We start from the raw sequence: 23,519 nt of genomic DNA, 5'->3' as shown, positions 1-23,519 counted from the left end.
AAAGTTTCCTTCGGCACTTCAGTAGGTAACTTACCTTATCCCCACATCCCTTGATTTTGTAGATTTCCACTTTTATAATATAGACGTTATTACTTATTAGGTATAAACATGTAAATAAGATGTTTATTGTATAACTATTAACATTAATAACAAATTGGATATTCGTGCCATGTAACATATTATATGTATATGGTGGTTGGCAAAAATAGGTATACATAGGCAAGAAAGTATCAAATTGTAGATTAAGTAATTTAGAGTTAGACCAAGATAACTCTGCAACGATTTTAATAGCACAGACTGTGCAAGTGTTCTTTCATAGAAGTTTGACGTTTAAAATAACACTCACATTCTGGGCTATCAAAATCGCTGCAGACTTATCTTGGTCTCTACTAACCAAAGTTTCGAGCTTTCGACGCCAAGAACGATAACTGTCAAACTCTGAAAGTATCTGCGTGGTTAATTGCAGACGTCCACAGTCATCGGTAACCGCTTACCTTCAGACGGGCCGTATGATTGTTTGTCACCGACGTGGTATATAAAAAAAGTAAGATGTATTCGGGAAACACCAGGGTTTTTGAATTTCAAGCACTCGATTTCGTCATTTGAAAATCCGGAAAACGGCAAAATGGTATTTTTGAAATACGAGCGATAGAAATTGTGAATCTAGTGGTATTGACCACTCGTCTGTCGAAGCGTCTACTTCTATTAGTAAAATTTATATATCTAGTTGTGGAGATATTATTAATGGGGTCGCAACTGTTAAAAGGTTTTCATAGATGGCGCCAGCATAGGTTTTATTTTACCGGAAGCACAGAAACCGCCTACTCGTATTAATGGATGGATGTCATTCGATACCTCCCCCACGGGAGGTATGAGTGGCCGCTTACGCCTTTTCGACTGTGGCGGATCGCTCCCCACCTATCGGTGGGGAGGTCAATTGGCCGTCGTTTGGAGGACGGTGTGTGTGGCTGGTGAGGGCCAGCTCTTCGCTACAGATCGTCACCCAACCCCACGACCCCTAGCCTGGTGATACCGTTTGAGCGGGGCCGCGGTGAAGGCGACCGTTAGCTTAGCTGGCGTGTGCGGCGTGCTGGTGAGGCTGTGTCCGAGCGTGTGTTGTGCTTGCTGATGCTATGCTACTGATGTAGGAGGGCTCGGGGCAAGTCCCGAGCCCACCTCTCCGGAGGTCTGGTGTTGTGGTGCGGCGCGATGTCCCGTAAATGGTCGTGGCCGGCGTTGTCCGCGCGGTCAAACGTGGACGGCGCGAGACGCTCGACGAACTCCTCCAGGCCGCGCCACTTCAGTGTCTCGGTGAGGGCTGCGTTACTGACGTAGTGACTCGTATTAATTGGCGCGATGCATTATGTTGTTTCCATTTTTAGATTTAAGCCACTAGATGGCAGACCCTACTATGCGAAATAGAGCCAACGTGAAGTGTAGGGGGTAGCACCTGCTTAGAAGCGTGAATTGTTTTCGCTTTCGATTCAGGTCACGATATGGCAGATCCTCCAACACGCTCGGTCTCTATTTCTATATAAAATAAAAATATTTCAGGACATTCAAAACGTTCGTTATAGTAAAGAATAAAGATACATGTTAGTTCCTACATTAAAATAATTGTAAAACATAATTAGCATTACAGAGTGTACATATTTACTCGTATAGTAAAAATTTACAGTATTATTTATCTATGAGATTTGACTCAAAGTTAGCATCCAGGCCATAAAATAAATAAATAACAAGAATTTGACGCTATTCTTGAACTGACAAGTAAAATTTATACTGGTGCCACCTGTAAAATACTTCGACTGAGCCCCGCCATTAACATAATGCCATTGACATGTATATCCAAGGACGGGCCTTACGGGCACTAAGAATGGCGCTAGTTAAGTGGTGTCACTCACGATTTCGAGCCAATCGTGCAGTCTAACGGAACTTGTTGCGACCAATCGCGCGCGTGGTCCGAACTCATCAACCAATCGCGTTGCGGCGTTAGACTGCACGATTGGCTCGAGTTCGTGTGCCTGACGGTCCTGACACCGCTGTACTGGCCCCATTATTATTGTCCGTAAGGCCCGTCCTTAGATATATATGTCAATGCATAATGCACCTTCAATTAATAAGTCTTTGTATGTAAACACACGCAAGGCGTAAGTATTGAAATAAACGATTTTTTGTTATCAGAGACAAGTAAAAAGTAAGAACTGCCACTTTACTCTTTTCTTGGCAATGTATCTTATAAGATACATATTTTTACCTCTTTTTTTTCTAAGATCATTTCTTTGCTCTATCAGGCGCAAGCGAGGCTTGCTCACGATTGTTTATATTTTGCCAAGAAAAGGGTTAAACAAAGTTCCTGACCTTATTGAAGTTGTAGATGGCGCCACATAACACATTTGACGTCTGTTAAATAGTTTAGCGCCATCTATGAAGCTCCGCGACCGGTAGGGTGGAACAATTTTTGTTATTATTCTGTCACGTTGTCCGAGGGAGATGGTGACATTAGTGACACAGTTGTATTTAAAATATTGTATCACGTTCTACTCTATTTTCTGATGTGTACCTAGTGTTTCCAATAATGTGTAACATAATGGAGAAAAAATTTGGTAAAACTTCTGAAAGAGGTGGTTGATATTCTCGCGAAACTTGCAAGGTGATTATTTATAAGCTTAGAGGCACAATTTAAATTTATTTGTTGTCAATAAATGTATTTCGTAATATAGTTTAGCGTTTTTATTTTTAACCCTCGATGCAAAAAGAGGGATGTTATAAGTTTGACCGCTATGTGTGCGTGTGTGTCTATCTGTGGTACCGTAGCTCTTAAACGAGTGAATCCTAAATTGTTACATGTGCTCATTTTTTGAAAAAAAAAAAACGAATGAAAACAATCCATAAGGTTATCTCATATTACAAATTAACCCTTTATAAGGCACAGGGAATATTCTTCCCACCAAACGTTTGAGTGTTTTTTTCTGAAACTATTGCACCGCTGGTACCGCTGGTGTGATGTAGTGGAGGCGGACCTGCGTCGGCTGAATGCCAATTCATGGCAGGAAACCGCGCTGGATCGGGACAGGTGGCGTTCTCTCGTTTCGGAGGCCAAGATTCTTTTTGGATCGCTGAGCCAAAGCAGTTAGTTAGTCAGTTATTGCACCGATCGGTTTTTTATCTATGGCAACAATATTTGTGGACATCCCCTTAAAATGATTGGTATACGACTTTAGAACGGTCGTTATATGTTTTTTTTAGTCTGTGGCGGTTAACGAGTTGAAAACAAGTGAATTTCGGCACCAGTTGATAAATCTTTATGCATCTCAAATTTCCGGGACTGTTTCAAGGTATGTTGCTATTTTGTTTATTTTCTAATATGCATTTTACTATTATTCACTCATATTTTTTATTTGAGATTAGAAAGTTTTTTTTTATTTGCTTTTTTTGTGGTGGTAAATATATTCCCTCTGCCGGTGTGAGCGTTACGGATGGTGGTAAAAATATTCCCTCTGCCCGTGGAGTGGGCATGTCATGCATGGTTTTTTGCGTGTTTCATAATATTCTCAGAATGAATAGAAGGAGCAAAAGAATACTCAATAATTTAGAGATAACTAATGAATATAGAAGATATTTTTGGCCTCGTTGACAATCCCGAAGTGTCCGATGATAATTTAGAATCGGATGAAGATGAGGTTCAGTACAGTACCGCGAAACTTGCAAGGAGTCTTTTGAAAACTATGAAGAGTCAAATGACGGGCCTATGGCACCAACACCGAATACCGTCTAGCAGCTCAATACTTGAAATCTAGCCTTGCAGTGCTTCGTCCATTCAGCTTCCACCTAATCCAGTATCCCAATCATCACATTATGATCGTCCTACGGGAGTAACAAGAGTTGACGTTTTATCTAGTACATCGGGTACTCAGCAGACCTCTCAATCAAGGAGAAGATCTCCAGTTAATGTCTAAGATGATGCGGAAACCGAAGACTGAGACGGCGATGAAGTAAGAATCTTGGAAAAAAGTAAGTGAACATCATATTAGCCAACGCCTAGTTCCAATAATGATGCCTCAACCAATGTTTACCAGCCGAATAAGACCTGTAACTTTGTTTCAAAAATCTTTACTGACGAGGTACCTATTCGAAAGAGAGAGAGAGAAAGAAACAGAGACAAGACAAGAGGTCTAAAGTGTCTTGCCAAAAATGGGGAGTGGTATAAGTTGTGTTGTGTATAACACCATGCTTCGCTCCATTTCACCAGGAGTAGGGTTTTGTACCTACTGTAGCAGTGCAGAGTCAGGCAGGCAGAGGGAATATTGTTACCACCGTGTTTTTTTTATTTTTTTAAATATTTTTTTTATTTGGGAAAAAGAATAAAAAAATTAATCTAGAAACATAAATAGTTTTATTGTATCACCCCTAGATGCTTATGCCTTATAAAGGGTTAAGTTTTTATGTTTTCCGAGCAAAGCTTGGTCTTCCAGACATTTGCCAGTATGGGTCGTACGTAAAATCAAATAGACTAATGCTGTTTTCTTACGTTTTAGAACTAACTGGTTGTGTATTTTTTTGACGGAGAATAAAAAACGTGTACAGTCAACGACAAATATAAATTACAAAAGAGTGAAGCAAAAGAGTAAACTTATGTTTGAAGTTGACTGGACTTGCAAACGTTATTTGATTATCATTCAGTTTATTATGAATTATTTAAATAAACTCAATATCTACAATTTTCATAAACATTGTATCAATAAGACCAGAGAAAGGTAAATAATAAATACTATCAATCTCTATTAAAAATCGCATGCTTAATATTGTATAATAATTATAGGCCGTGATATCTATCCTCACAAACATTTAGGCTGTTGTCACACCTGATGCGATTCGCAAGTCGCTCCGATGTTTGATCGAGACAAGGCTATTTTTTTATGTTAATTGGAATTTTAACTGTTCAATTTAGCGACTATCAAAATCGACATTTGTATAATTTCAAAGACAGGAAGAAACCGACGCGGTCACAGATGGGAAGGATTCATTCCCACTTTTCCCCGCCGGCCGCAGATGGGAATGGATCCTTCCCATTTGTGCCCGACGGGAACAGATGGGAATACTTACACCGCTTTAACTACAGCATAAACATTATAGCATTACCACATCAGTCAAAGAAAAAAAAAATTATGGTTAAGACATACATTATGGCCCTGCGTACTCCTCGGCAGTAGCAACAGCCAAATTAGTAGAATTGCGTCTTCAAATACTGCCCAAGCCACCATATTCTCCAGATTTGGCACCATGGCGTTTTTTCATATCCCCAAAAATAAAAAAAATTACTCAATAGGAAAAGATTTTCGTCAAATGAGCATTAGCTTACAACTTTTCTTTTTTGAGGAGTTGCAAAAGCTGTAACAACGTTGAACTAAATGTATTGTGTTGAAAAGCGATTATGTATAGATAAGTAATAAATCAATTCAATTTTTTTTTAATATATTCAGTATTACTTATACCAGTAATAACTACTCAATAAGTATCAAGTAGGTATGTACTAAAATTATCATGACAATGTCTAACCCGGTCTGTAACCTCGCTAAAAGCTTGTCACACCTTCCTAAATTTAGTAACTGACAAGGGGGACGCCACAATACGTGACAAACGATAGGATATATCACTCATCAAAGATACATTGATTGAGTAAGATGTGTAAAATCTATGGCTCGGAACCGGTTTTTTCATACAAAAAATACCTGATTTTTTACGTTCTTTTTCGTTCTTTGGTTTATTATTTAATTTTTAATGGGACAATCTAATAATACGAACAAAAATATCAAAATTTTTATATGGGCATAATATACTAAAATCAAATACAGATTTCAAGTGTGCACTATCGGCATATCACGCATATGCTTACGCATGGCTCCGCTACGCCGTGGTGCCGTGGGGAGACAGTACCGATTCCAAAAAACTGTTTGTGATGCAAAAAAAATGTATTCGTGTCCAGGCAAATGTGCATATCCCCAACAGTTGTCGCCCTTTCTTTATTGAATTTAAATTATTAACCTTGCCTTGCATCTATATTTTACAAGCCGCTCTCTTTGTTCGGGAAAATCCAGATTTATTCGAACTAAAGCAAGATAAGGAAAATACTAGAACGAAGTATAGAAATAAATTAATATTACCAAAAACCAACTTGGAAATATACAGAAATAGTCCTCATTATAAATGTATAGTTATAACTAATAAAATTCCTGATTATATAAAGCTAGAACCCCAGTTGACAGTATTTAAAAATAAATTAATTAAATTCCTTATTGACAAATGTTACTACTCTGTTAAAGATTTTTTAAATGATAATAATTTATAGCCTATAAAAAAAGATATTATATGACATGTAATAATTGACCTATAGTATAAGTTTCTCGTTCTTGTAATTATTTTGTTAGTTAATTATGTAGGTACTGTTATTAGCTTTAAGTAATATTGTATGCCCCTACGGGGTGTCATGTTCTGACTTGTTCATATATATAACATCTTAATTGAAATGTACATGACTTCACAATGAATAAATGAAATGAAATGAAATGAAATACATGATTCAGTCCTACGTAAAGAGCATAAAATAATAAAATATTGGGCTATTTCGGGGTTTATAAAAAACCGGTTCCGAGTGCTGGTAAAATCTAAGACAATTTTGTGTTTCGAATTTGACAGGTAACCGAGAACGCTCTGTGCAGCTCCATAGATTTTGCGGTAACTCTGATTGTCAAAAGTTGACGTTTGACAATTCAATTACCACAAAATATATGGCGCGGTACAACGCCATCTGTTTTGGATGTCAAACTAATGGGCACGTTTTTTTTTACTTTACCTTTCTATTACAATCAATTCTCTTTGTTCTATCGCGCTTCACATATTGCGGTGTTCCTGTTGTCAGTTACTAAATCATAAAGGTACAAAAGCTCTTAAAAATCGCAACTGTATATAGAGATTGACAGTCTACATTATTTACCTGTCTATGCATACTGTCATAGAGAAATAAGAAGTAAGCATAGAGCCCTCACTCCATATATCAGTTTTGGTACCAAAACGCTTTTTGTTTTCGTAGTTGACATCTAGCATCGAGTAGCGGAATTATCAATTTACAACTAATATTACAAGCAAAAGGAGTTAAAAATAGAGTTCCAGTTAATCCGGTTATAATATTAGCTGAATATTGTTGAGCATACGATTTCTCGTTCGTCACACCATCTAGTGTCAAGTAACAGTACTGATAGTTCCGCTACTCGAAGCTAGATGTCGACTACGAAAATAATAAGCGTTTTGTTAATAACAAAACTGATGTATGGAGTGAGCACTCCATGTTTACTTCTTATTTCTCTATGGTAATGTCTACTGTGTATTAACTAGGTACATATTGCAAAAATACTGGGATTATATTTACAGAATTACGAATCTCATTGCTTAGAAAGTACCTAATTTACTTTAATATTATACATCAAATATATACAAGTATTACAACTATCACTACAAAATGGTGGGTAACATTACTTAAATGTTAAACATCGATGCCTAAAATCGTTAACTTCAGAGGCCATGCCGCGAAAAAAGAAAATAGTTTTTCTATCATTATCTCTTTCACTCGAATTGGGTACTTGACACACGTTGAATATTATAACAAAATTTAGTTAAATGGATAGAAAATGAGCCATCCATTATAAAAAAAGTGGAATTTAAAAAATTATATTGAGATTATAAAAAAACACAAGGCTCCGAAGTCACAATTTTTTATTATTATTTTTGTCTTTCAAAAATGAAAAGAAAATGGTACCATTTGATTCCTTTCATTTTATTGAAAAATAAATTGTATGACAACTATACACAAACGCAATATTTCAGGGTCAAAATGGCAATTTCCTTGATTTTCATACATTTGGGACAGACTTATATGATGTGACGTCACATCACCTTATCATTTTGTTAGAGGCGTTTCAATCGTCGAGTGCGAGCGTCAGACTTTAACTCTCATTTCTGACCTTTGTGTTGCTTAAATGCCATGAGTCCTATATAGACATTTGATCCTCAGGAAAATCAAGATTGTTTGACATTATTTACAAAAAAACAGTCAAGTAGCCAATTGCGAGTACGATACAGACGCAGATAACGATATTCCGGTTTCGCAGTAGGCCCCCAGAGGCCCATATAGCGTCTTCACATTGGATGCGTACACGTCGCTCTGGTGTGCGAGCGGGACATCGCTATATACGCGCATAGCGCTGTCACTCACATACAACGAAGCTTCGTCCGTATTCGCATCAGTGTAATGACCGTGTAATGTTAATACAATAAATAAAATATACATACCTATTGGCAAAGAGAATTTGAAATAGAGGTGTATTGTCAAAGAAAATTTTATAGCCACATAATAAATTTTTTGACCATGATTAAAACTTTTAGAACGCCATTTGACTTTGATCCTTATTCTTTCACTGATATGTGTTAAATTTGTTAAATATCAAAAAGTGGCGCCATCTTACCGGGAATATCAAAACCAAAATAACTCTCGCATGTTCACTTTTACTCCCGTTGTTAGATTACGCTGATACTGCTTTCTTGGACCTTAGTGAGGAGTTACTGGACAAACTCGAGCGATTGCAAAATATTTGTATTCGATACATTTTCGGTCTACGTAAGTTTGATCATGTATCCCAGTTTCGATCTCAGCTTGGCTGGCTTCCGATTCGTCGTCGACGAGATGTGCATGTCCTATCATTGCTTTTCAATGTTCTATTTAATCCTGCTTCGCCACCTTACCTTTCCGAAAGGTTTAGTTATTTAGCTGCTGGTAGTGGTCATCGCCTTCGATCAAGCACCAATCTTTTACTCACGATTCCTTCCAATACGACGCGCACATACAAGAAATCCTTTACTGTCCATGCCGTCAAGTTATGGAACGAGATTCCGGTGTCCGTCAGGCAATCCCAATCTGTAGCATCACTCAAGGAGAAGCTTAAAAAATTGTGGCTTTCCGATACTTTGGTTACGACTTCCTAGTTCTTTGGAGTACTTCTACTTTTTTAATTTCCTTTACTTTTCTGGTTCGAATTCATATTTATTTATATTATATATTGAATATTTATTTATTTTTATTTATATATATATGTATGCATTATTTTATGGTTATTTTTCTATCTATGTATATTTGTATCAATGTGTATTCAAAACGTGCATTTCATTAATTTCAGTGATTGTACACTTTTGTTTGTGTTTGTCATTCATTCATCGTTACTTCTGTTTTACTCATTTCCTCAAAGGTTAACTGGAAGAGATCCCATACAGGGATAAGTTCGCCTTTGTTGTATTTAATTTACTCTGTAACTGTGTTTTTCGTGTTTTTATTTCTATGTACAATAAAGTATATACATACATACATAATATCCCAAAGGTTGTGGCGCCATCGCTCGAAACGATGCTGTCATACCTTTGGCCTTTGATCTATTAGATGGCGCTACTTTTTGATATTTAACAAATTTAACACATATCAGTGAAAGAATAAGGATCAAAGTCAAATGGCGTTCTAAAATTTTTAATCATGTGACGAAAGTTGGCAGTAAATTTAAGTTTTCTTAGACGATACACCTCTATTTCAAATTCTCTTTGCTGTTAGCGTTTTTGTAAGGCACTATTATGAAAATTCAATTAAACATGATTACCTAGAGGACGCCATAACATGTGGCTCTCCATCAGAGAAGTGTCCTTATGGTCATGGAGCATAAGGACCCTTTCGGCATGGATCATCACAAATAAATTACATGTGCTTAAAAAAAATAGTATTAGGTTCCTGCCTACTTTACAAATTTATTTAGAATAGATTCATCGATATTGAAAATGGACTTTAAATATTGCATTGTCGATGATAGTTAATTTCAGTCTTAGGTTTTTTTTTTAATATTCATCATTTAGTTATTTATTATTTAATTTACTTTAAACTTATACACATTGTACAGAAATTACTCTAGAACAGATAACAAAACTCACCATGTTTAACACTAGGCTTAAATCCTTTGCACTTAATATTTTTTAGTAGCTGCATTACAATTTTTTTTTATTATGTACCTGGGTTTTTCAGAAAGGTCCTGTTTCACAATGTCCAATTATTAGATAGCTAATTAACAAATAAATTAACTGCCAGATAAAACTGCCTTAAGTTGTAAAGGTATCTACCAGTTAAGATTTGAAGATTGTGAAACGCCAATGGTGACCTTTTTCGTGAGATAAGTGGCAAGCAGCTTATTCAGGACTTTACTTTGACATTGAGAAACAGGCCCTGATTGAGTTTCTTTTGATTATCTATGTCATTTAAATACATTATTTCTAGACTGAAGCACAAATTAAATAAAACTCATTGTGTAATAGATAATAATAATAATATAATAATTTAGCCTATATACGTCCCACTGCTGGGCACAGGCCTCCTCTCATGCGCGAGAGGGCTCGGGCTATAGTCCCCACGCTAGCCCAATGCGGATTGGGGACTTCACATACACCTTTGAATTTCTTCGCAGATGTATGCAGGTTTCCTCACGATGTTTTCCTTCACCGAAAAGCTGGTGGTAAATATCAAATGATATTTCGTACATAAGTTCCGAAAAACTCATTGGTACGAGCCAGGATTTGAACCCGCGACCTCCGGATTGAAAGTCGAACGTCATATCCACTCGGCCACCACCGCTTGATAATGCACTAGGAAAAAAGACAGAAGTCAGTTTGTCTCACTCTCGCATGTACGGTTACGGAGCAAGTTCATTGACATCGGCATTTTGAACGAACTGTACTCCAGAGAACTTACTATCATCCCTCACGCTCTCGCACGTGTGTGCGCTCTCAAAGTGTGCAGGTACCCTCATTTCATCATCCTCCCTTTTTATAACTTTTTTCTTTCCCCTTTTAGCAGGTATCATAATTTTATTCTTCCACTCATCCATTCCAGCGTCCTGTACTTGCAGGATCTGCCCCGTTTCAGGGTTAATAGGAAACACACCTTCCGGAGTGATCTTTTTTTTGGACGTATCCGTCCCGTGTCTGCGTTTCATATGCTTATTGTAGTTCGACCAGTTGGTGAACTCCATTCCGCATTGATTACAGGAGTATGGTTTTGCGCCTGTGTGTTGGCGTTCATGATTCTTCAGAATCTGCTTAAATCTAAATGCTTTATTGCAGTATTGGCATACATGAGGCATAGCATCAGTATGGATAATTTTATGGGCGTTCAATTGATACTGAAGTCTAAAACACCTGCCGCACTGTTCACAACTATATGGTTTGACTCCGGAGTGCATCTGCACATGCCTCCGAAGCATGTTAGGGAATAAGAATGACTTATTGCATATCCTACATATGTGCGGACGGATCTGATCATGTGACATTATATGTGATGTTAGCGTACCTTTGCTGTAAAATGTTTTACCGCAGCGATCACATGTGTAATCTCTTTTTCTGTCACTTCGATGTAATTTTATATGGTCCCGAAGACTGTTAGGGTTCTTATAGACTTTCTCGCATATGTTGCAGGTAAGGTCGGCTATGGTGATGGGAACGCCTCGTTTTCTCCTCGGTTTCCGCTTGGGCTTGGAGGAGTTGTAGTCGAGGAGGTGTTGCTGCAGCGCCTCCTCGGTTTTGAGGAAGTCACCGCAGGCGGGGCAGGTGAGATGAGACTTGAAGTGCGAGGCGAGGTGGGGAGGCAGCTCGACGGGGGCCGCGTCGCAATAGTAGCATTGGTTTCTGAAAATAACAGAATTATTCATGTCATGCTTTTTTTGACGTGATGAGAACGTGTGCAAAGGTTTATGCAGGGTTCACATCAAACTGCTAGAGTCGGCGCGTGTCTAGAGGCAATTGAATTTGACCCTTATTTCCCACACAACACACAATAGTTAGATTCCATATTTATATTTGGTTGCTACCATTTAAGATATCTCGGAGAAGGAAGGGTAGGGGAAGACTTTCCAACTCGTTTAGATTTTTTTTGTATCTGTTTGTTTTTTTTATTACCTATTATTATTTTAGTTATACTTTGTAATTGTATTTTATATTTAATTGTTGATTGTGCTTGTTTTTGTTTGTATGTAAATTCCATGTTGACGTGTAAAAGTGCCCTTGTGGCCTATTTGCTGAATAAATGTTGAAGTTATTAACACTAATCAATGTGTAAACAGGCCCCAAATTGAAGGCCAGTCACATTTCACTATATTGACCTCAGGGGTCATCCAATAATTACGTCACACGAATTTCATGTTTTTTTTTTATCCCTCCCCTCCTCCTTGTCAGATATGGTCACATGTGACGAACCACTCGCACCTGGGCGGCTACCGGGAAAATCGAAATTCGTCAATTGCGGGCATTTTTCTCTGTCACTCTAATGACGTCTTACTAAGAGTAAAAGAGAAAGATCCCCGCAATTTGCCAATTTCGGTGTGTCCCCCTGGTGTGTCGTGGCAATTATTTTTTTACCGAAATCGGCAATTAGAATTTATTTTATTCACTATCAAATATTTTTGATTGATAAGATAAGATAGATATTACATGAATAAAGCGAACCAGGGAACAAATCAAATTATTTTACGAAATATTTTCCCGCCTCGGCCACGGTGGACTTGGTCACTTTTTCTTTAGTGTATGATATCTATTTAAGTTTATAATAAATAAATAAAATAAAATAAAATAATGAATAAAGCGATTATCATTAAAGTTAAAGATAGTTTATTTTCCAAGTAGGCATATTAAAATGCGCTTATGAACGTCAAATAAAGCTATATTGCATAAACTAGTTCTTTAACTGTGTCACGAATTAAAAAAGTACAATTTTCGGTGACAGATAAAGTGAAAGTGACGTCACAAAGTTTGTGACTCCCCCCATGTCACATGTCAGATTTTCTTGACTCCCTCCTACCCCTTAAACGTGTGATGTAATTAATAGAAGACCGTATAGGCTTTCCTTTCCAGACTAATATTATAAATGAGGAAGGAACTCTGTCTGTCTCTCTGTTACCTCTTCACGCTTAGATATTTAGATGAAATAGAGTAGTGAGATTGTCGGTCTAGCTGGAGAGAAATAAGTGGACTGCATAACTTTACTAAAAATATAATAGAAACTATAAATCGACCGTTACAATAAAACAGAGCGCACGCGTACAGGATATCGCGAGCGGGACGTGCGCGAGCCGTCGTGTTTCGTGTGTCGCGGTTGGTGCGAGAATGTCGTGAGCGGTGCGCAGGACACGGGTGGACGACCGGTTCGGCTCTGATCGTGCAGGGCCAGAGATAGTTTGAGGCCCGGGGAAGGACTTAGGATAGTGTTTATCAATCATCATCATCCAATGCAGAAAATCGCGGGCAGTAGCTAACACTAAATAAGCAATAAATATTTTATGGCTATCCTTACACAGATTGACCCACGTCTGACTGCTCTGTCATAATATAAGCTATGCTTAGTTTGGGGCTAGCTCAATCTGGCTAGTACAGCGATTGATTAGTATTGAAAATGTTATGATTGTTATGAAGTAAAAAAGTGCATTGCATTTTGAAAATATATTATGTCTCATCATTAAATGGGTTCTTTTGACATTAATCACATCTGTGAGCAATGTGAAAAATAATTTATAATTACTATAGTAAGATTATATATGATTTCATAAACTCGGCGACGTGGCGCGCTCGGGCGAGAAAAACGCACGCGCCGCCTCTGCCAAGGCATGTCTACACTGGCCGGTTTGTGCATGAGGAAATTGCCTTGCGTGTATGCTTGCTCTGTGTGGACCCAGCTAATCATCTTATTGTCAGTGTCTTAGAGGGCTGTAAATATGTTCTTTGGAACATTAGCTTGTCAAGATGTTTGTGAACTCTAACTGCATACCTAAAGTAATCTTGTAGAAATGAAATATTATGCGAAAAGTGTGTGTAAGTGTGTTTGTCAAATAGAACTTGAAGTGAAAAGGATGTCTGAGGCAGGGGTCATCAATTAGTATCTTTAGGGTTACGGTTTTTATAATAAAATTATCAATGCTGTCTGCTTTTACTTGAGTTTATTAAATAAGCAAAAAAATAAAATAGGTCCGAATCCAGACCGCAATTCGCCATTTGGTGTCCCCTGGTCTAGGGCATGCCAATTATTTAATAACTTCTTAGCCTAGTCAGTGGGAGGAGGTTACACAAGCTGCCCAGGACCAGAGTCAGTGGAAAAAATGGTTCGAGGCCTACACCCCAGCAGGGGGTAACAGGATGGCAAGAAGAGAAGAAGAAGCCTAGTCAGTAGCGTCCCTGTCTATGAAGTTAGGAGGTCCCCGGTTCAAATCCCTGTCAGGGCATTTACTTGTGTATTTATCACAAATAATTGTTCCTGAGTTAGGGATGTTTACTATTTAATAATAATAAATTTCTTTATTTAGATAACTAGGATCCATTGGGGTTAGGTACATAGTGACTTAAAATCTATTGTTAATATTTAAAAATAAATTAATTAATTAAATTGAAATTCACATATTATAAATAAATTAACTTAAAATTCACAATAAAATAACTAAATTAAATTAAAATTCAAAATTAAAATTCACGCAATTAAACTACCCATAATCATTAATTTATTAATATGTTTGTGCATGGGAGAATCAGGCTTTCCTACAAACCATGTATGTACAGTGTAAACTCCATATAGCGACACTCAAGGGGCCGGAAGTTTTTAGCTGCTATAGAAAGTTTTCGTTATACACAGAGAAATGAATACTAAAGTAAATCAACTATAGCCAACAAATATCAACATTATAGGGTGTGAATCATTATATCGAGTGAGTTATAAGGAATTTACATTGTATACTGGTGCCTAGTACCCTGGTACTGTCAGCCGCAGAGAAAAAGTACTCCCCTGCATACAAAATTTCTATGCAGGGGGGTACCTTTTCTCTGCAGCTGACTGTACAAGCTTTGCTTAGTTTGGGGCTAAGTTAATTTGTGTCATTGTACCCAAATATTAATAATTTATTACAACCTAAAAGTCAAGAATGGCTGTTATCTTTAAGATGCACATTATATACTTACAATAGGCTCTTCCGGTGTTTAATAACATGATTAATAAAGGCGTTAAAGCTCTTGTGTCCGTACGACTTGCAATCCACACATGTGAACGCAGAACACTTGCGATGCACCAGCTTCGAGTGCTTCCTCAGGGTTGCTATATCCTGAAACTCTATGTTGCAGTGTGCGCACAGCCACGGATATTCTTGCCAAGTATTTATTACTTTTTTACTAACATCGGACATTTCTTTAGCATAAATAGCTATGTTAGAGGTAAAGGGGCCTCCGGACATGGCTGCGTCGATGATATCTTGCACATTAAGGCTGTCGTCGAAGTTTGAAGGGCTTGGACTGCGACCCGTGCTGCTCATGTCATCAGTGGGCCCATAGCAATCAAGTTCTTCTTTTGGTTCAATTTTAACTGAAACTTTTGAGTCTGTTGTCGATGATTTACGCTTTTTAATTCCAGAAGTTTCTTGCTTAATATGTGTTTCAGCATCATCGTTAATCAAATCATCAAAAGATACTTTATCGTCCGTTCCATGATCAAAACTAGTGCTTTTTTTCACTGCGTAAAGATTTAAAATGACGTCTTGTGCTTGTTTAACTTTGTTTAAGAAATCGTATGCATGATTTAGAGAGTTGTAGCATACAAAACATATCGTTTTAGGCAGTGTGTTGTCGGATATATCAACATACATTGCGTTGAGGAATGTCAATTTAGAGACAGTGGCTTCAATATCCATTTTAAGATCGAAGAGCTTGTCTTCATCCCTGGGCTCCGCACAGAAGCGGCAGTAGTTTGATTCAGTCCTATCCATCACAGTGAGACATTATTTCCTTCCAATAATAACAAAATAGCGAAGTCGCTTGGAATTTACGAAACAAGATTTTGTACAGATAAGATAAAGCAAGTAAAATGTCAGGTCATTGACATTTGGTTTACGTTCGGAAAACAGACTAAGTTTTGATAATCATTCAACCCATTCAACAAATATCATCAATCATCAAACATTTTATAAATGGACAAAACACAAGTGCAGGACATTGATGTGCAAGTATCAGCTATAAGCTGCCTGTGCATTCATAAATAATAAAAAATAATAAATAAATTCTCACATTATAGTCTGTCAAGTCATTTCCTTCAGCAGAAAATAGCGGCAAATTTAAAAAAGGTTGGCGCCTACATTTTTTAAATTACCGTGCCATAGAATTTTTTTGATTCGCGCCCTTTTACCTGACAAACGTGTTTCCGTAGAAAAAGGTCACTCTGACCTTGGTCGGAGTGCAATACAATGGGGTTGGCCGGTTGAAGTATTTTACAGATGGCGCCACCATAGGTTTTCCTGGTAATTTCTAGCCAAATCTCAAGAACAAAACAAAAAAAAATCAGGGAAAACTTGTGCTGGCGCCATCTATGCAAAGCTTTGACAAATTTACAGTTAGTACCAACCCTATTCGATTGCCAAAGGGTTTTGGATTGGCGGTAGAGTGTCGATAGCGGGCGGTCGTTTTTTGTGAGATTTCATAAGAAATATAGATTAAATTATAGTAATTATAGTTGCTAATCCATTTTAAAGTGCAAGGCGTAGCCGTAAGTTTTTTTTTATACTACGTCGGTGGCAAACAAGCATATGGCCCGCCTGATGGTAAGCAGTCTCCGTAGCCTATGTACGCCTGCAACTCCAGAGGAGTTACATGCGCGTTGCCGACCCTAACCCCCCCCCCCCTCGTTGAGCTCTGGCAACTTTACTTACCGGCAGGAATACAACACTATGAGTAGGGTCTAGTGTTATTTGGCTGCGGTTTTCTGTAAGGTGGAGGTACTTCCCCAGTTGGGCTCTGCTCTATATCTGGAATGACATCCAATGGCTGTGCCCTACCACACAAAGCGAGATGAAATTCACAATGCCCATACCTCTCTTTTGGACGTACATAGTTTAAGGACGTACCCGGGTCCAAAAGGACGTACCCGGTCCAAGTAGTTTTGTGTTTGTGAATAGAAGTAGTTTACATATAATTGTGTCAAGAGGGTAGTTTTATGGCTCTCAAATCAGCATCCTCATGGACGAGGATGCTGGTTCGGATGATGCCACAGGTGATATCTCCAGCCTGTTAAAGTTTAGTTTGGCTCAACACGAGGACTTTGAGAGATCGCAATCACAAGCTGGAGATTTCACTTCAGCCATGACGCGGAAAAAGAAACGCGACTTGGAGAAACGAAAGGAACGCGAACGGGGGGTAAATCGCAATGAAAAGAAAACATCTCAGTCATCATCAACAGTATACAAATAAGGTGTTTTTTACATTTCAATTTGTAAACGATGTGCTGATATTTGGTTATTTAAATGGAAAAATATTATTTCTCAGGCCCGAAATCGATAGTGTGGATCTAATTGGCACAGTCAGGATATTCCATGTTTTCATATGGCAACCCTATTCCTGTATATTATTTGATTCATTTTTGTCCCGACATTTCCTTAGACTTGTTAAATCTTATACAGTCTACACAGCGAAAGTAAAAACTCAAAACTCGGATGTGAAAAAGCGAGCCGTTTAGTTTGCGAATGGCGGTCCAAAGACGCAGTCGTATTATCACAGACTACTAAACCTAAAGGGCCCTCCACCCTCGTGCGCGAATCGAGGCGCGAAGCCGCGAACGCGAGTGTGGAGGGCTCTAGCGTCGATTTCGCAGATTGTTCACGCCTTATTCCCCCGTCAAAGGAGACGCGAAGCGCGAACTTGCAAGACTCCACACTCGCAATCGCTTCGCGCCGCGATTCGCTCACGAGTCGGTTAAGCTGTTAAACTGTCATACTCATAACCTTCTATGGCGGCTACTTGGTTATATTGGGTGCAACTTTATCAACCAAAAATCAATTTGACAGTTCCCAGTTTGAATCAGTGTACATCAGGGGGCCTACCGCGAAAACCGAAATTCGCAAATTGCGGGGATCTTTCTCTTTTACTCTCACTAAGACGTAATTAGAGTGACAGAGAAAAATGCCCGCAATTGACGAATTACGATTTTCCCGGTAGCCGCCCAGTGCCTTGCCGCAAACTAAATCCGATCAGCTGACCCTTCGGCGCCATCTTGCCACGAACCAAACTGCGAAATCGCCGTGAAGTTGTGCGAGTGTGGAGTCTACGTCAATCATAGAAATAGCGAAGCGTATGACAAGTCTCTGACGTCAACGTCGCGGTATGTTCGCTCCGCGAAGTCGCGCCGCGATTCACGCGCATAGTCTGGAGGGGGCTTAATGAGAATGACGTAGCTAATAGTGACCCCTTCTGTCACGCTTACTGTGAATTTACTCCATCTCGGAGACGCGCCCTGTTGCTAACTTCAGTCTGCGGACTGCGCTCGTTCGAGAAACATCTCTAGCTCGTGAAAATTTTGACGTTGCTTTAGTTATAAAAAATGCATTACTGTTGCGTGAAATTGTGTGGCAAGACCACGAAAAATTCGAGTGTACAAAAAGATGGCACTTCATTCCACAGGTAAGCCGATTTTTAGACATTTTGGTAACCATAAAACTTCATTTAAGCGTGGAGTCTGGGGTGTCTTTCTATCACGCTGCACGCTATATGTACACCGTGTTTTAATTGAATTCCGTTAACTTCGGGGTATCGGTAAGTATTTAAGGAAACAAAATGGCATAGTTAATTTTGTCAAGAAAAACTTTTTTTGTTATTTTTTTTTCTATGTTTATTTTGACAAAACACACCAACAGAAGGAGATCTCCAGGAGGAACCAGCTGGGTTGGGCGGCATTCAATAAACTGGCGGACATTCTCAAACCCGTTAACATTCCATAATGCCTGAAAACTCGCCTCTTTAACCAATGTGTCCTGCCCACCATGACCTACGGTGCCGAGACATGAACGTTCACTAAGGAGACTGTGCATAAAATTCGAGTGGCACAGAGAACCATGGAGCGCGCCATGCTCGGCATCAAACTTCAAGACCGAATGAGGAATGTCGAGATCCGACGCCGCACCAAGGAGCAAGACGTCGGACACGTCATTACCAAATTAAAATGGAGCTGGGCGGGACATGTTGCCAGGCAGAGTGATGGCAGGTTGGCCAAAATGCTAACGGAATGGTGGCCGCTTTCAGACGAAAGGAGTGCCTGGCGTCCGTTGGCTCGTTGGGTGGACGACATTCGGAAGACTGCGGGTCACTTTTGGATGAGATTGGCTCGGGACCGGGATAAGTGGCGTACTGGAAGAGATGCTCAGCAGTGGTGATGACGATGATGATGATTTTTATAAAAAGTAATTAAATGTTGCATATAGCGTTGTTATAACACGGACATTACATTTAACTCGACTAAACAATTGAAAACTGTGATATATCAATGTAATTTCGAACAACGATCGTCCGAGATAGTACTTTACGTTTATAGTAGCAAATGTATGAACTCGTACTAAACACTAATCAATATGTAAATAGGCCCTAAGGCAAGTGTACACGCTCGTAATGGCCTTATATTATAAGATAGAAGAAATTGATTATCTCCGAAATTGAGTTAATTAGAATACCGGTGTCTTTGAGAAAGTTACTTAATCTAAGCTCAGGGATGCACCCTTGAAATCAACGAAAAAAAAAGCGGCCAAGTGCAAGTCGGACTCGCCCATGAAGGGTTCCGTACCATTTATGACGTATTAAAAAAACTACTTACTAGATCTCGTCTCGTTCAAAGTTCAAACCAATTTTCGGTGGAAGTTTGCATGGTAATGTATATCATATATATTTTTTTTATTTTTGATTCTGTTATTTTAGAAGTTACAGGTGGGGGGGGGGGGTGGGGGACACACATTTTTTCACTTTGGAAGTGTCTCTCGCGCAAACTATTCTGTTTAGAAAAAAATGATATTAGAAACCTAAATATCATTTTTGAAGACCTATCCATAGATAACCGACACGTATGGGTTTGATGAAAAAAAAAATTCTTTTTTAAATTTTATGACATATTAATAATGGTTTCAGGATGTTGTTGGGGCTGCCCCGTTTCTGCAGCGCATCGGGCATGTTTGCACAAGCTCGCACAGATGATTACTATGCCATAATAAGAAAGAGGATTGCCTCGTTGCTCTGCAGAGTGCGGGCCAGCTCCAACCCCATCCTGGCTACGGTAGCGGGCCGATACGACTCACCTGTTGTGCGACATTTTGAGGGTATCATGACCGCTACCAGGTGATTGTTTGTTATTGTTTGTTATTTTGTTGCTGTACTTTTCGCTTTTCTTTTTGTCTTTTTGTATTTGTTGTACTAACACTTAGTTTTAAACCTTAAATGTTACTAACCATTATGGACCGTTGTCTTTTGAAATAAATAAATTAAATTAAATTAAAAAAAAAACTACTCACTAGATCTCGTTCAAACCAATTTTCGGTGGAAGTTTGCATGGCAATGTATATCATATATTTTTTTTTAGATTTTTCATTCTCTCATTTTAGAAGTTACGGGGGGGGGGGGGGGGGACACACATTTTACCACTTTGGAAGTGTCTCTCGCGCAAACTATTCAGTTTAGAAAAAAATGATATTAGAAACCTCAATATCATTTTTAAAGACCTATCCAAAGATACCCCATGGGTTTGATGAAAAAAGTTTTTTTGAGTTTCAGTTCTAAGTATGGGGAACCCCCAAAATTTATCGTTTTTTTTCTATTTTTGTGTAAACATCTTAATGCGGTTCATAGAATACATATACTTACCAAGTTTTAACAGTGTAGCTCTTATAGTTTCGGAAAAAAGTGGCTGTGACATAATCGGACAGACAGACGGACAAGGGTTCCGTTTTTTGCCATTTGGCTACGGAACCCTAAAAAACACGGGTGTATAACGCCTTTCTTGGTTTTCATTACATGGCATTGCTAAATTCTAACTAGTGATGTCCATAGAACTATCGATAAGATTAAGATTTCGTTAATAATTCATATGTGATACCTTGAATCTAAGGTAGTTGTTATTTATAATGCATTTTATAAGTATCCTTTAATTAATGGCGTAAAATTGAAGGGAAAACCTTACGGCTTTATGTACTTTGCTGCAATATTGTACCATTCACTTACAAAGCATTCTTATTAACAAAAATGTATACCGTTTGTTTAAGATTCCCCAAATGCCTAAGAATGAAGGAACTGTGGATGAATGCTGCAAACCGACCACAAGATTGGTTTCCTCGTCCGACCAGTGTAATATGTTCTCGGCACTTTAAGTCGGAATACTTTATATCAGGAAAGTCCAATAGGCGAATTTTATCTCGCAATGCCGTTCCAACGCTTCACCTGCCAACTGTGGTAAGTAGGTATACACAATACGGTTGTTTCCATCTACTTACAAATTTTAGGGCAGAATTGTATCCCAATAAATTCTTTTGGATTATAAGAACATATTAAACTACTTTTAGGGGACCTGTAATGACCATATTTTTGTAAATATTGAATTTAAAATACCTTTTGGCACACGTCACGTGACCAAACTCGAAACGTCATTGAAGATTCTGATGACCTCACAACTCTCGGATTGACACTGTTGACAGTTAGGCGATAAACATATAATTTATCGCCCCTGTTTAATTTTGTTCAGTTTAAATTTCATTACATTTAAAAAGAAAAAAAAAACATTTAAGAGTGAAGTAATATTATACACGTGATCGCCCATTCAAAAAAAGAAAACGTTTTCCACTTCTAAACATTTTCCATTCTCCATGATTTTTAGTAGGTTTTTTTTTATACTACGTCGGTGGCAAACAAGCATACGGCCTGCCTGATGGTAAGCAGTCTCCGTAGCCTAGTACGCCTGCGGTTTTCTGTAAGGTGGAGGTACTGCCCCAGTTGGGCTCTGCTCTAGATCTGGAATGATGGGGAATGGTATTTTTTTCCACATTTTCCTTCATAAATCCATTTTTTTTCCACTATGAAAAAAAAAAGTTTTGTAATGTTCAATTTGAGCTATTTCAATGATACCCCACTTGACCTAGTAACTAGACTTTGAAATTTTGCCCCCTCTTTATATTGGGAATTTTCCATAATTAATACAAATAAAATAACAAAATTACACATCCAATATGTCTGGGTTAGCGTTACTCATTACTATTCCAAATTTCAAATCGATAGCTTAAGTACTTCTCGAGATATTTAGCAATGTGACAGACGGACGGACGGACGGACAGAGTCGCACCATAACGGTTCCTTTTGCACCTTTTCGGTACGGAACCCTAAAAAGGATGGCATATATTTCTTTCAGTGAGTTATGTATGACGCACAACCGGACAATTTTAAATTCGAACGTCGAATTTGTTAGTACCTACAATGGAAACGGAAGTTATTCAAAACACCACGGCGAATTTTAGTTTGGTTTTTATATAATCAAAATAACGCAAGTAGTGCACCGTACCCCTTCTCGCTCGACTCGCTCAGTGGTGCTCATGACATTCCAAGTGTGAGACGTTTATTGCCACGCAACAAAATGCCTCATTGTAGCATAATTAACTGTGCGAATACGACGAGAGTGGTTAGTCGTGTGAAAAATGACGTTTCTTTTCATAAGTAAGTAATTTTGGTATTTAATATCGCCTTATTTAATTTAAAGATTTATTTTCAATTTGTAATGATGTCGTGACGTTTCTACCAAGATAGTCAAAAGATAGTGTCTTTACGAAGTACGGCATCCATTACTACGGCTTATATTTGATGCGTCACTAAAGGCATTTTATTTGTAGGTCGCAATGGACAGCAAACAAACGATACTTTCGTACATCCTTTAGTTGTATGGTAGGAGGCATTTCCCTCTTATTCTGTAGAGTTTAAGCCACTAGTGTTGTACCCTGCGATGTTTCATGCAGTATCACTGTGCAATTCGATTTATAATCGATTTTAGTGACGGTTTCGTATTACGAAGATCTTTATGAAGTTTAAGCCTATGTATAAAGTGAGGGATTATATAATATTGTTATTCTTCATACTAATAAATAAGTATATATTCCAGGTTCCCAAATGATCCCATTTTAAAACAAAGATGGATTGACGCAACGGGGACTAAAAATTGGTTCCCTACAAAATTTAGCAAGATTTGTTCGGAACATTTTAATAAAAATGACTTCTGTGGCACAAACAAGCGACGCCAATTATCAAAAACCGCAGTTCCGACCATAAAAATACTTCGGATAGTGAGTGAAGGAGAGGTAAAAATCATTTTTTTTTATTACACTTTTTAGTAGTGTAGTAGTTAACTAAGGAACACTCATAGTTTCGCCGTGACCGTCCATCAGTCTGTCTGCCCGCGGCATAAGTAGAGTTTCTATTTAGTGTAAAATTTGGAACGGATATAGACATTGATTATAATCAATGTCTATATCCGTTCTAAGTTGTAAGTAAAACAAAATTAACACAAAATATGTGTAAATCTGTGTTAACCTGAACAACATCAACATCGTGGTAATAAACTAATAAAGAAGTATATT

General features: G+C 38.2%; 1 protein-coding gene across 1 annotated transcript; it reads right to left on the bottom strand.

Annotated features, from left to right (window-relative positions):
- Nucleotides 1-10,266: 10,266 nt before the first annotated feature.
- LOC133531945 (zinc finger and SCAN domain-containing protein 12-like) lies at nt 10,267-16,802 on the bottom strand. The gene is made up of 2 exons (XM_061870383.1): nt 15,073-16,802; nt 10,267-11,763 (listed from the first exon to the last, which is right to left on the bottom strand). The coding sequence occupies exons 1-2, from the start codon at nt 15,867-15,869 to the stop codon at nt 10,773-10,775; spliced, it is 1,788 nt and encodes a 595-aa protein (XP_061726367.1). The 5' UTR covers nt 15,870-16,802; the 3' UTR covers nt 10,267-10,772.
- Nucleotides 16,803-23,519: the final 6,717 nt, after the last annotated feature.

Source organism: Cydia pomonella, chromosome 26, assembly GCF_033807575.1.
Source record: "Cydia pomonella isolate Wapato2018A chromosome 26, ilCydPomo1, whole genome shotgun sequence".
Lineage (NCBI taxonomy): Eukaryota > Metazoa > Arthropoda > Insecta > Lepidoptera > Tortricidae > Cydia > Cydia pomonella.
Note: the sequence above shows the minus strand (reverse complement) of the source record. Positions and strands in the feature narration are given on the sequence as shown.

Excerpts from the sequence above, each read along its gene's own strand:
- LOC133531945 (XM_061870383.1), bottom strand. The coding sequence starts at position 15,869 with ATGGATAGGACTGAATCAAACTACTGCCGCTTCTGTGCGGAGCCCAGG. Across the intron at positions 11,764-15,072 it reads AAACACCGGAAGAGCCTATT|AAACCAATGCTACTATTGCG; the intron begins GTAAGTATATAA and ends TGTTATTTTCAG.